The sequence below is a fragment of the Balaenoptera musculus genome, chromosome 9 (assembly GCF_009873245.2).
Source record: "Balaenoptera musculus isolate JJ_BM4_2016_0621 chromosome 9, mBalMus1.pri.v3, whole genome shotgun sequence".
Taxonomy (NCBI): Eukaryota; Metazoa; Chordata; class Mammalia; order Artiodactyla; family Balaenopteridae; genus Balaenoptera; species Balaenoptera musculus.
The window spans coordinates 45,296,713-45,309,850 of NC_045793.1; the positions used below are offsets into that span (position 1 = coordinate 45,296,713).

Here is a 13,138-nt window from a genome sequence, read left to right on the forward strand (position 1 = left end):
TCCAATGTTATGAAGTCCAAAGACTTGGAATGAAAAAACTCGTAGTGGCACGCTGAGCTACATGGAATGACAATCATCTTCTAGAAACTAGGGTTGCGTTCTCTATCGTGTTTAGAGGCTACCACAGAACTGGGTGGAAAGCCCATGAATGCTGTGCCACCTCTGGTCAAACAATCAGAGCATGCAAATGTCAATGCCATCTCAAGAGTCCCAACCAACTCCCTGATAAAATAACAGGCAACACTTACCGGCTACCAGCCTAACAGGCTACTTTCCCAAACTGCTGAAGCAGATAAAAGTTCAAGGGGTTCAGGATAAGTCCACTGGCCCCTCACAGGGCTGTGCGCTCCTAAACTCATCACCAAGCCTCAGGGAAAAGGACCACTGGCTCTAACTTCCACAAAACAAATTAAAAACAAAAACTGCCTGCCAGGGAGATAAAGTTAAAGCCTCGTTTTAAAACTTGTAACTAGCAGATGAAAAATTTAAGTTCTCCATAAAAGAATTCTTATAACCTTTAGCATATTAAATACTGCTCTCGGGCTTCCCTGGTGGCACAGTGGTTAAGAATCCGCCTGCCAATGCAGGGGACATGGGTTTGAGCCCTGGTCCGGGAAGATCCCACATGCCGCAGAGAAACTAAGCCCGTGGGCCACAACTACTGAGCCTGCATTCTAGAACCCATGAGCCACAACTACTCAGCCCACATGCCACAACTACTGAAGCCCGTGCTCCTAGAGCCCATGCTCCACAACAAGAGAAGCCACCACAATGAGAAGCCCGCGCACCGCAATGAAGAGTAGCCCCCGCACGCCGCAACTAGAGAAAGCCTGCGCGCAGCTACAAAGACCCAACACAGTCAAAAATAAATAAATTTATACCAAAAGAAAAAAAAATACTGCTCTCAAAGTACTTTCATTCAGATTTTAAAGGACCTTGTCTCTCGGCTTTGCAACTTCTCACCTCTCCCTTCCTAATTTGTTTTCTCCTTGCCTTTGTAAGTGAATTATTCTAAAAAAAAAAAAACAAAAAAAAAACAAGCTTAATATAGGACTTGGAAAGCAAGATAAGGTTGAGGAAATCACGTCATATGCTCTGGTTTGCTGCCCAAAGATATAGCTGCTGTGTTTCTTAAAGCAAAAAGTAGAAGAGAACTGTATTTTAGGGCCTGGGGGCTAGTAAATCACTAACAGATTTGGGGATAGACTATTCATACTGGCTATGTGAGCCAAATGCAGATGCAAAATAACCCTAAGCCATACTGTGACAGGCAAATTTTCCTATTCACTTAACTCAGGACACTTGGGCCAGCTTTAACCCTCTTTCCTTTACCTATGTCATCGTCATTACAGTGCCTAGTAGGAATTAAAGCACACCAGGGACTTTTTCCAAACACTTTTTTTAAGTCACCTGGCAGCAGCGAGGTCTCCACCAAGCTATGGATGCAGTCTGTGTTGCCTGGCACACTCTGAAAAAGGCTGGCTGACCCTAGCTCCCTCGGGCCTATATAAACGCACTCAGTTCTCAGGCAAAAACACTGTGGCCAAGCAAAGCACACACCTTTTCCAGGGACTTGTCCGAAGACAGCCACACCAGTGTTGGCTCCTATTGCTCCCAGAGCCAGTGGCTGCAGGAAGCTACTGCTTCCGGGCTGGATGCTGGGCTGGAGCCCGGAACCCAAACTTGAAGCACGTAGGCTCCCGGGACCAGGGGCCAGGCTTCCTGCCTGCAACTGTGCTGGCTGCCCCAGGGCCCCCCACCAACAGTGCAATAGCCTGCAGTCCCTGAAGACGCCCATACCTTCTAGAACCTGAAGGAAATAGAGTTATGGTCTTTTGACCGTTTCTATGACAAAAGTTCTATCTTCTGAAATACTCACTTTATGTTGAAAGCCAGTTAAAAATGACCACTGTTAAATAAGAGTTGAACTCTTAACCAGAAACATGAATAGAAAGTTCCATTAAGGTGTATATAAAATAGGGAGTGATACTAAAGCAAAGTTAAATCTTATGGAACTTGTTTTATTTCAGTGGGATTCCAAAGTGGACTGGACTTCTTTGAATAGTGAGAGATGAGAATTCACCCCAATCATACAAGCCACACAAACGAAAGGAGGAACCAGCAGCGTGCTGGCTGACCGCTCACGGCACTTTTAGCGCCCTGAACAGCCCCGCAGTCGAGAGCAGCAACTGCGCACCGATGCGCTATCACACTCTACCCAACAATGCGGTCTCACCAAACTATAAGATGTTAGTCTCAGTGCAACTTTAAAGTACCTTTTAAAGTTTTGCTTGGTACTACTTTCTTCTCTTCAAATAGTATTTCCTGAGAAAGCTAACTTTCCTAGCAGAAGTGGAATTAATAGAGTTCTCACAATAAGCCCTTTACCTTGAGTTATTATACTCAAAGGGAAGTACGCTTTTAGGTGTGCAGGACCTGTGTTAAAACACAAATTGGAAAATTTAGGGATATTTAGATTATGTCCCTATGTTTCATTTCACATGCCCTAGTAGTGCTTCTTACACAAACATTTCTTAAAGGATAAATCAAATATAATCAAGCGTCCTCCCTAATGAGGTCCCCGATTTTCTCTATACTCTTCATATCAAATGTAGATTATACTCATGATGTATTTTCCAAGTATCCTTTGTTACTGAAAAAGCAGTCTGTCGCCTGTAAGTACTCCCTGAGAACACCCATCCAAAGTCCCCTTGAAAAGCATGTGAGAGCTGAGCCTGGCAGCCACATGAGGTCTAGTTGTGTAAAAATCTTCAGTAGTGAGCACACCTGTGTCTAAAATGAACCCAGGTGTCCTTCATGAAACATGACTGATGTCATGGCTGTAGTTTTCTTCTCTTGCTTTTCTAAATGTGAGCCAAGATGAGATTTCTATTTAATATTTACAGATCATCTTGCTTTTCTTTCATAAATACTTTTGGAAGGGGGTAGAGATTGATTACATGAGGATTTTCTATCAGGGAAGTAGGAAGGCCAAGCGCCCTGAAAAGCTTTATGAAGATTAAGACAAAGAAAAAACCTGTAAGTCTGTAAACACCCAATGGAAAACTGTTCAAAAGAAGAAATAGAAGGCACAAACTCTGGGTTAAAAAATGCATGTAAAGATTGCAACATTACTACAGTCAATAGAACTAACACCTAGATCTTTAAAAGTCTTGCCCTAAATACACACTCAGTTAAACTGCTTGAACACCGCTATAACCGTCACCATGCTATTTCTTTGCACATCTACTTGAACAATTAGGAAAAGGAAGAAAGCACAGTGACACTCCTTGATACCTCAAAGCAAGTGCTTAGGATTGGGAATGAATAAATTAAAAGCACAAAACAAAACACTCCATCCTCAGAACTACCACCTCAGACTTCCACGGTTTCTAAGAGGAAGTGAAGTGATAAATGTGTTTTGTGGGTAGAAAACCAACAAACAAAAAATCCTCATATAACTCAGCAAGATAATAATGAAGGGCTGGATTATAGGGCCCCTTACTGTTAAATGTAAGCACATTTTAGGGCCCATTTTAGAGAAATTAAAATAGTAATATAACTTAATCTTAGCACATATGAATATCCATCTGGATATTCAAACAGCAACAACAGAACAAAACCTACACCAAGTAAAAACTTTTCTAAAGTAAACAAATCTGTAATATCAGAACTCAAAATTCATTAGAACGTTCACTGTGTTTTAATCAGGCTCAGACTGAAATAAAAGTAGTCAATTTAAACCCCAACCTGGGAAGCCGTCCCTGCTACGGTTGTGGTTTCGTCTTTTCAGCATCCCGTGACATTCATTTACACAGAGGGCAACCGTCCATGTAAACAGTTCGACCTATCGGTCCCTGCTGTGGACCTGTGGTCGATGAAGAGGAACAGTCTGGGAGCAGCAGACAGACAGGGGACGCTCAAACCTAAGAAAGCGACAGCAGCTTCTGGGTGGCCTGCTCCGCTCAGGGTTTCCCATCAGGCAGCTCAGTGAGACTCTGTGGAGTGGAACTGGTGAAAGTAGAAAGCCATGAAGACATGGCTGTCTTTGCACTGGAAAAAGCTCCTCCAACGGACTGGCCTGAATGGGAAGAAGGGGAAAAACAAAAGGAAAAATGTCTTCACTTTTGTTAAGAGACACTGAAAAACCAATGTTAATTAATAAATGTTAATTAACTGCAACCGACATGCTAATAGTTACTAAAATACCATTTACACTTCTAGTTTCAAAATAATCCCTTACCATGGGAATGTCTAAGAGGAACTTGGATAATGCCCGGGTGTAAGACCCTGCTCTCCTAAGCATTTTGAAAATCTTGAGCAAACTCCTTCCTTAATACCCACTGTGCCAGGCCAGTGGTTCTCGGCACTGGCTGTGCAGCAGAATGACTTGGAGAGCTGAAAAAGTCCTATGAGCTCTCTGTACCCTAAATCCAAGTTGATAACTAAAAACCACCTGAAGGGAAGAATTGTTAGGTTGCTTAGGGAAATTTGTTTTTGTCATCTAAAATGATGTTGCATCAAATGAAGACACACAGAGCTCTATCTGCCTGAGGTCTGTTCTGTTTTTAAGAGCGTTATCTCAAAAGCTGGTGTTAAAGTGAAATTATTTAAGTTGAATCATACATATTCACTATTCTTGAAGAAGGGAGTGTGGAAGAAGAGAATAGGCCTTAGAATTTAAATATCAGCAGCATCACTAAAAATTAACTAACAACTGACATCATATAACTATGATGTAGAATTTTCCTACTTTTCCATAGTGATGGGGCTATGTGCCTTGTGTTTCTCTTCTAAGACGAGCGTGTGGAGTAGTTCTCTCACCCTGTCTATCTCTGGATATACAGGATGTTACAGCTACGAGGACCCCTGCATAGAGATCACTTAGTTCTGGGGCTTTTGAATTGTGTTCAGTAAGGGTTAGCCAGGCTCTCTCAGGAGCTAAGAAAGGAGACGGGTCCTATTTTCAATACTGATATGACAAAGCAAACGTAGCCAAATGTAAGTAATCAGTGAATCTGAGATAACTGGGAGTTCCTTGTACACTGTTGCACAATTTAAGTTTGAAATAATATAAAAATAAAAAGCTAAAAATATAGAAAAGAGGGAACAAGAAGTTTCTTTAGAAAGGATATGGAATAATCTTCAAAATATTTTAAGTGAAAAAAGGTACAGAAGGGTGTGTACAACAGCATGCTACCATTTGTCTGGCTTTGGTATCAGGGTAATACTAGGCTCAGTAAATGAGTTGGGGAGTATTACCTCAACCATTACTTTCTGAAAGAGTTGGTATAACAATAGCATTATTCCTTAAATGTTTGATAAAATTCATAAGTGAAGTCATCTGTGCTTAGATTATATTTAAAACCTAGTGGCAAGCTTTTAAATTTTAATTCAACTTATTTAATAGATATAGGGCTATTCAGATTTTCTACTTCTTTATTGCATTGGTTTTGGCGATTTGAGTTTTTCAAGGAAATTGTAGATTTTACCTAAGTTGTTGAAAAATTGACATAAAATTATTCACAATATTCTTATTATCCTTTTAATTTCTGTAAGATCTATAGTGGTGTCCCCTCTTTCATGCCCAATACTGGTAATTTTATCTTCTTTTTCTCTTTATTAGTCTAAAAGGTTTCACTAATGTTGTTGATTTTTTCATAAAAACAACTGTTGGTTTCACTGACCTTCTTTATTGTGTGATACTACCTTAAAAGACGGCAGCTCCTAATGCCTACTTTATTATTATGGCTCTCTACTATTTATAAAGAACTGTGGGCTGGGACTTCCCTGGTGGCACAGTGGTTGGGAATCCTCCTGCCAATGCAGGGGACACGGGTTCGAGCCCTGGTCTGGGGAAGATCCCACATGCCGCGGAGCAACTAAGCCTGTGTGCCACAACTACTGAGCCTGCACTCTAGAGCCCAGGAGCCACAACTACTGAGCCCGTGCGCCTAGAGCCCAAGAGCCACAGCTACTGAGCATGCGCTCTAGAGCCCGTGCTCCACAACAAGAAGCCACCGCAATGAGAAGCCCGCGCACTGCAACGAAGAGTAGCCCCTGCTGGCCGCAGCTAGAGAAAGCCCGTGCGCAGCCAAAAATAAATAAATTAATTAATTAAAAAAAAAAAAAAAGAACTGTGGGCAGCTCAGGGAATGGAGGGAAAACTCCAGAGAAGATTGAATCCTGGTAACAGAACAGATAGGACAAAATTTGCTAAACTTGGTTTGACATTATCTAGTGCCACAAGAATTGTTTTAATGAATAAGACCAAAATTTAAAACAAAACCTTCTGTATTTGACCATCTTGCATTATTATGTGATACACAGATCTCTACAACTTTATGTTTTTATCAATGACATATTGAGCATAGAGAAGAGATGTGTTATGATTCCAATCTGTTCCTGCCTAAGACATCCTTACCAACAGCTTTTCCTGTTTGCACAACATTCCGACTCGTTGTGACCATGACGTTTCCAAGTTTTTTGCCACGTTCACTGTTTTGAACAGAACTGAGCAAAGGAGAGAAATGTTAAGTACAATATTAAAAAATCCCTCAGGTATACATTCACCACTCCATAACCACCCCTCAAATCAGTACTGAGGAAAGAAGCTAAATAATTCATTATTTGTTATGCATCAATTAATTTACTAACATTTTAAGCATGTGAATTTTCAGAAAACACTAAAAGAATATGCAGATGAGCCAAAAAGCGGTAAGGGCATAAGGATGTATGCTTAACTCTCCCTAGAGTCACAATATGCTAAAGTAACTTCACCAGAATAAAAATGGCAAATCCGGCTATTAGTTCACACCATTCTCCATGAAACAGCAGTGTTTTCACTTTGAAACATACACACTGCTGAGCTAGAGAATGTTATGCACATATTTGGTTACTATTTGAAGCACAAGTCTGTGAAGTAGAGAAAAACAATTCCCAATTAGCAATGAAACACATGGCATAAATTCAGACGTAAGAATGTTCCTAGTATTTTCCCTAAATACTCACTGTGAGAATCTTAACTTCATGTCTGACACTGAATACTGGCCTTGGAAAGGATGGCTGTAAAACAAAGTTTGAGTTTAGACTATGCGTATTTCACAAATAAAGCTGCAACACAGTTATCACACGGAAGAATCAGGAAACCTCGCAGGGGTGACTCAGCTGGGTGGCAGTGCTCCAAATGCGATATAGGAAACAGGGCTTTGCTCACAGCTCTCCACTTAGTTACGTAAGTCCCTCTGAGCTTATGTCCTCGCTTGTAAAATAGGTGTGCTTTTTTTCTTGGGTGGGGATGGTTTGTGTTAGTGCTGCCCTAATGTTCTGATTTACCTGGTCTGGGGTGGGGCCCAAGCACCGACATTTTAAAATCAGGCAATCTGATCAACTTTACACTATTAAACAAGGCATCAATAAATATTCAAATTCTTATCTCATACACAGGGGTCTCTCTGTCAATGTCTAACAAAGAAAGTGACCCTAGTGAAATTTGTAGCCACTTATTGAAATATCAAAATGCTATTTATGGCTTTTCAAATGACAACAAATTGATATATTGGCCATATTAAGCATATGTTAACAACCCCTCTTTTTCTGGATTTCTGAATGACCGGTTGGAAAGAATAGAGAGATTAGTTCATCATTTTCTATTCCTGCAAACGCTGTGCTTAAAGGATGAAACATGCCTGCTGCTTTTAAGGGAAGTCAGAGGGCTACCTTCTCCGATCTTTAGGAGTTGAAGAAAGGGTTTCATAGATCTCAAACCTTACATTTAGTTTTGAATATTTCTAAATTATACCCCCTGGTGACAGCTGAAGACTATCATTTCTTGTTTTGAATTTGGTGAAAATATTGAAAATCTGCTGATGGTCATATCTGCATAATTTCCCTACCTTTTTTTTTTCTGGTCCTTTTCTTCAGCTTTCTCCTCAATCTAAGTAACCGCCATTCATTTACATATTTTTAGAAGTATTGTTTTTACATTCCTTTAAAACGCATTCCAGCTAATCCTCATATGGACCTGCAACACAGTCTGTCGAGCTGCTTCAAGTTAAAGGCACTACAGCAGACGCAGGGGCTGAGTAAAGATCTGAACAGGCTAAAGGTCAGAGTACCGGGGAGGAGACCAAACTGTGAACGGTCACTCCCCCAGCACTGCCACAAGGAGCGCCGCCAGGCAAACAAACTCACATCTGTTTCCCCTCATTACTCTTTAGGACACAGACCTTGTGGTTAGTGAGGGAGAAAACTCTGAACTCTTAGTCCTTTCATTTAATACTATTAGAACGCTTGTGCCTTTTAATTCTCTATGTTTTAACCACACCCAAATGGCAACATAGGTTTCTGCTACAGCCCAGTATGAGGATTAAATTCCCCCAAATCGGTCCTGAACCTACTCATTGTTCTTGATAGGTACAAAGCATTGGCAGACATGTTCTCCCAAACCCTGCTTCCTTACAGATGCTTCTGCAAGTTACTATGACATAATTCTTGGTTTTTGTGTTTGTAGCACCACTTAAATCACATCCCCCAACTGAGCTAAGTTTACCCTAGTTCCCAAATAATATGGTAATCAATACTAAGTTGATTTTTGTCAGATTCTCACGGAGAAGTAAAGTTTAAAATACAAATGAAAACAAACGTTCAGCGTATACTTGTATTGTAAATAAAAAATTAAATTTTTTAACTTAGAAAAGAAGTTCCCAAGATGTACGCATTATATTAATTGATCTCCTTAGACGCTACTCTGCCATTCACACAGTATTATTTCTTAATGGCCCCACTCCCCAGCATGTTTAAATGTCTTTTACACGGGATAAAGTCTTTGCCCAGCAGTCGACACTGTGACAGGTATTAAATTTTGTTGGATCTTAGAATCTGACGTGGAAACTGCATCAGATTTGACTGCAAATCTAGGAGTTCAAATATTAACTTTACTTGTTCACACTTCATATTTTAAAATAACCTCTCAGTTTTAACCAGTGCTATTTCCCTCAAGGCTTCTGTCTCGCTTGACCATTCTGCTGAGGCACAGATCCAGGGAAAGGGAGGGAAGAACCATGAGGTAGCAGCATCCTCACAGGCCAGGACTTCGTCTCCAAATCACGCTGGAAGCTGGGAGAAATGTTAGTGCTTCCAAAATGCCTTGTGCTTTGTGGGTAAGAAGTGTGAATAGGGAAGCAGTTTTCAGCTGCTTCTCTGTACTTGGGAGCCTTTTTATAAAAATCTACTCAGGGAGATTCTTGAAGATATTCACAATATCATCAGAGTTAAGATATGATTTTCTTTATGTTGGGCCACACTTACTAAGTGAACCACCTCTATCAACCTTCAGAGGATGTGCTTACTTCGGATTTATTTCTGCAAGTGCTGGATGCTTGTTGCTGTTCCAGACCCTGTAGTTGTGAGTGTTCTTCCATGCTGTAACAAAGGTCGTCCCATAGTCTGATAAGATCTTTTCATTATCTGTCAAGTAAATATTTGAAAGTTGAGCTGGACTGTAGCCAGTCAGGGATGTATAGATTAATAACCTAAACCAGTAAAGAAATGGCTTTAGCCTCCCTGTCCCCCTGCTTTCTTGGGGAGACAGCCTACCAGATGTCAGGAATCTTGGGTCTAATTCCAGAAATCCTGTTAAGAAGCGATGTGGGGCTTCCCTGGTGGCGCAGTGGTTGAGAATCTGCCTGCCAATGCAGGGGACACGGGTTCGAGCCCTGGTCTGGGAAGATCCCACATGCCATGGAGCAACTGGGCCCGTGAGCCACAATTACTGAGCCTGCGCGTCTGGAGCCTGTGCTCCGCAACAAGAGAGGCCACGATGGTGAGAGGCCCGCGCACCGCGATGAAGAGTGGTCCCCACTTGCCGCAACTAGAGAAAGCCCTCGCACAGAAACGAAGACTCAACACAGTCATAAATAAATAAATAAAAGAACGTGAATTTCTAAAAAAAAAGAAGCGATGTGACCTTTGGTAAGTCACTTACTCACTTAGAATTTCATTTTTCTTACTAGAAAATAAGGGGGTTGAGCCAAATATTTTCTAAGGTTCCTTAAAACTCCAAAATATTTCCAAGTTCTCCTTACCAAGGTAAGGAGGCATCGTATTATTTATTAAAATCTATAGGCTCGACAGTGGGTTAAACATACTGATGTATACACGTGGAGCAGGCAATTAGGGTATCTTTTCATCTTTTCACAAATGCCATTTTGCTAAGAAAGGCAATTAGAAAGAATACATTAATTGGTTCTTTTTAGACACTATTTACTTTTCTTTGCCTCACTATTCAGTGAAACTTACTCTTGAGTTTCCATGCATTTCACAGTCAAAATACTTAAAATAACAAGGGGATTTTCATATATTTAATGCTTAAAACTTTTTGGCTTTATCACCATCGAGGGGAAGCTTCAATGCGGAGCGTTTCTTCTACCTGGAAGAATAGAAAAGGTTTCGAGGACTGATTCAAATGGCTATTGCTTCCTATGTTAACTTCAAGTTGCTTGCTTTGAGGGTGAAACGTGACTTTTTTTGCTGGGAGAGGAAGAGAAGGACTAACACGGTTCTGTATGCAGCATAAGGAAGTTCTTTTAAGAACTTACTCCTCAAACAGCTCACTGGACTGAATTTCCGTTAAGAGCTTGGGCCTGAGCCAGACTTCTTGGGCTGAAGTCCCAGCTCAGCCTCTTACCAGGTAGAAGAGCAAGCTATTTAACCTCTCTATGCCTCACTTTCTCGTCTGTAAAATGAGGATGACACAGTATCTACCTCTAGGATTGCTGGGAAGATGAAATGAGTTAGCAGATGTTAAGTGCTCAAAAAAGGGGGTGCTGCGTATGTTACACGTTCCCCCCAAAAGTTAGCTACTATGTATTATTCAGTGCTCACAGCTACCGGGCCAAATATTTTTAAGAAGTAAATTAATTACTCAGGAAGCTACATGGTTGGTGGAGACTTGGGTTTTCTTACTAGATAAACTGAATGATTCTGGGTTAGAGGATTTAATTTTGGGGTCTCAGCTGCTACAACTATAGAAGAGACAGACATAAAAAAAAAATCCCATTAGCAAATAAGGAGTCACTCCGTTAGCTTTCCTAACGAATGAAGAACATGCCCGAAGCCTAGGTTTAAAACTATATATACTATGTGAAGAACTAACCTGGAAGGTGGCAGTGGTGAGGTTGATTTAAAAATACTAACACAACAATGTGAAGGTACTTAATGTCACTGTGGAATGATACACTCATAAATGGTTACGATGGTAAATTTTAGGTTATGTGGATTCCACTACATTTTTTTAAAAAGCAACTGCAAAATAGTTGGATAACTGAAAAGAAGGAAAAACAAAAGCTCTATACTCTTTTAACACCACCACCACTAAAGCTACTGAATATATGCTAAGTGTCCAGGGTGACAGGTGTCCATGGTGTGAGAGCTCATTGCAGAGCTTCATTTTCTCCTTGTATATATTCTTTTCTATGGGGAATGAGATAATTTTAACTCAGGAGTGCTTCTATGTTTGCCTGTTCCATTTTAACCACTTAATAGGGATAAAATTTCTCAGAATGGGGGATAAATTTGAAGGTCTAATCACTCAGAATGTGATTTTCAATGATTTCTATTTTTTATATTTCTCTTTTCACCCATTATGTATCTTAACATGTAAGCAGTGTTTATAAATAGCACTCAAATACTGATATATCCTTCCATATGGTGGAATACTAAGGGGCCATGTAAAAAGTGATGAAGATCTGTACTTACTCTCTTGATAATATGTTTATGTTTCTATTATAAAGAAAAACTAAGTTATAAAAAACATGAAAAATGGGATCCATGTTTGTAAAAGGACTACCACAAATACCACAAAACTAAAATCCAAAACACAGGCTTAGAAAAAGGTCTAGAAGGATATAAAGTACTCAAAATGCAAAGAGTAGTTAAGTCTGTATAAGGGAGTGACAGGTAATTTATCATAAACTTGTTTCTTATGCAATTCAAAACATCGTAAGAGTTACAAAATGAGAAAGAGGCTGTGAGCTCCTTACCTAACTGCAGTGTGGCGGCCAGCAGTGCATGGATGTAGACCGCAAACTGGGCTCGAATCCATTCGTCGCCTCCCTCCCAGCCCGTGCCATCCAGGAAGACATCATCCCGGTTCTCGGTCACATGCCTCACTAGGTAATCTGAGAACCTCAGGTCTGCAGTGGTTGGGTTAAGCAGCTTCCTGAGTTCTGGATCATGGATCTGGATCAGAGCTTCTTCTACCTAGAGGGTACCCAGGTATAAGTCAGAGTCTGGGCATTCACGCAGATATCCATGCCACACTTTAAAGAGTAACTACTGGGGAGTTGGAGCTGGAAATAAAAAATATGAATAACAGCATTCTCAAAAGGTGAGCCTAAAAAAGAGACAGGTTTTTTACACTTAAGTTTTTTTTTTCTTTCACTATTTTAAAAATGCTCATTTTCTGTTCTTAGAAAATATATGCATAAATATTTAATCTTGAATTATAAAAGTAATTCATGTTGACTAAATAGTTTGGAAAATATAGAAATGTATGGTTAAAATCACCTTTATCATACAAACAGAAATGAATACAATTAAATATAATTCCTAAAAATTTTTCCTTTGATTGCAGATACTTTGGAATATTTTTATTATGTAATACTTGATACAGAAAGAAATATATGTAACTTACAGGTTAGTTTTAAAGTATAATAATAAAACAAATACCCATGAACTTGCCAACCAACTTCAGAGCTAGAATGTAACCAATAATGTTGAGAAAACTCTGTGGTCCTCCCATCTGTATCCTCCTGCCTTGGAAAGTATATGTATTTTTCTCCCTCAAAATTGGGATACATATAGCTTTGAATCCCAGATTTTTCATTTATTGTATTATAAACGTTTTCCCAGGAAGCACATTCTGGTACTTACTGTTAGAAACTACAAAAACCTTAGGGTGGCCGAAATCACCCTAACACATTTGTAAAAATTAATTGTAAAATTGAACAAATTATTTAAATTTCTTATATATTAATAAGATGTCAAATATTTATCTCTAGTTCCTTCCTTTTGATAGCGGGGCATATTAAACAAGCTAGAAGTATTTAAAATATTTATACGATAAGCACATTTTAAT

The 13,138-nt window shown here is 39.8% G+C and overlaps 1 protein-coding gene across 1 annotated transcript in view; it reads right to left on the minus strand.

The window, feature by feature from the left end:
* Positions 1–824: 824 nt before the first annotated feature.
* Positions 825–13,138, minus strand: part of AVL9 (AVL9 cell migration associated) — a 62,386-nt gene continuing 50,072 nt past the window's right edge. Inside the window, exons 12-16 of the mRNA XM_036863680.1 lie at positions 12,042–12,261; positions 9,351–9,468; positions 7,012–7,065; positions 6,425–6,513; positions 825–4,081 (exon numbers count right to left, since the gene is read on the minus strand). Coding sequence (XP_036719575.1) covers positions 3,966–4,081; positions 6,425–6,513; positions 7,012–7,065; positions 9,351–9,468; positions 12,042–12,261 — 597 coding nt within the window. The 3' untranslated portion in view covers positions 825–3,965. The remainder of the gene's footprint in view (positions 4,082–6,424; positions 6,514–7,011; positions 7,066–9,350; positions 9,469–12,041; positions 12,262–13,138) is intronic.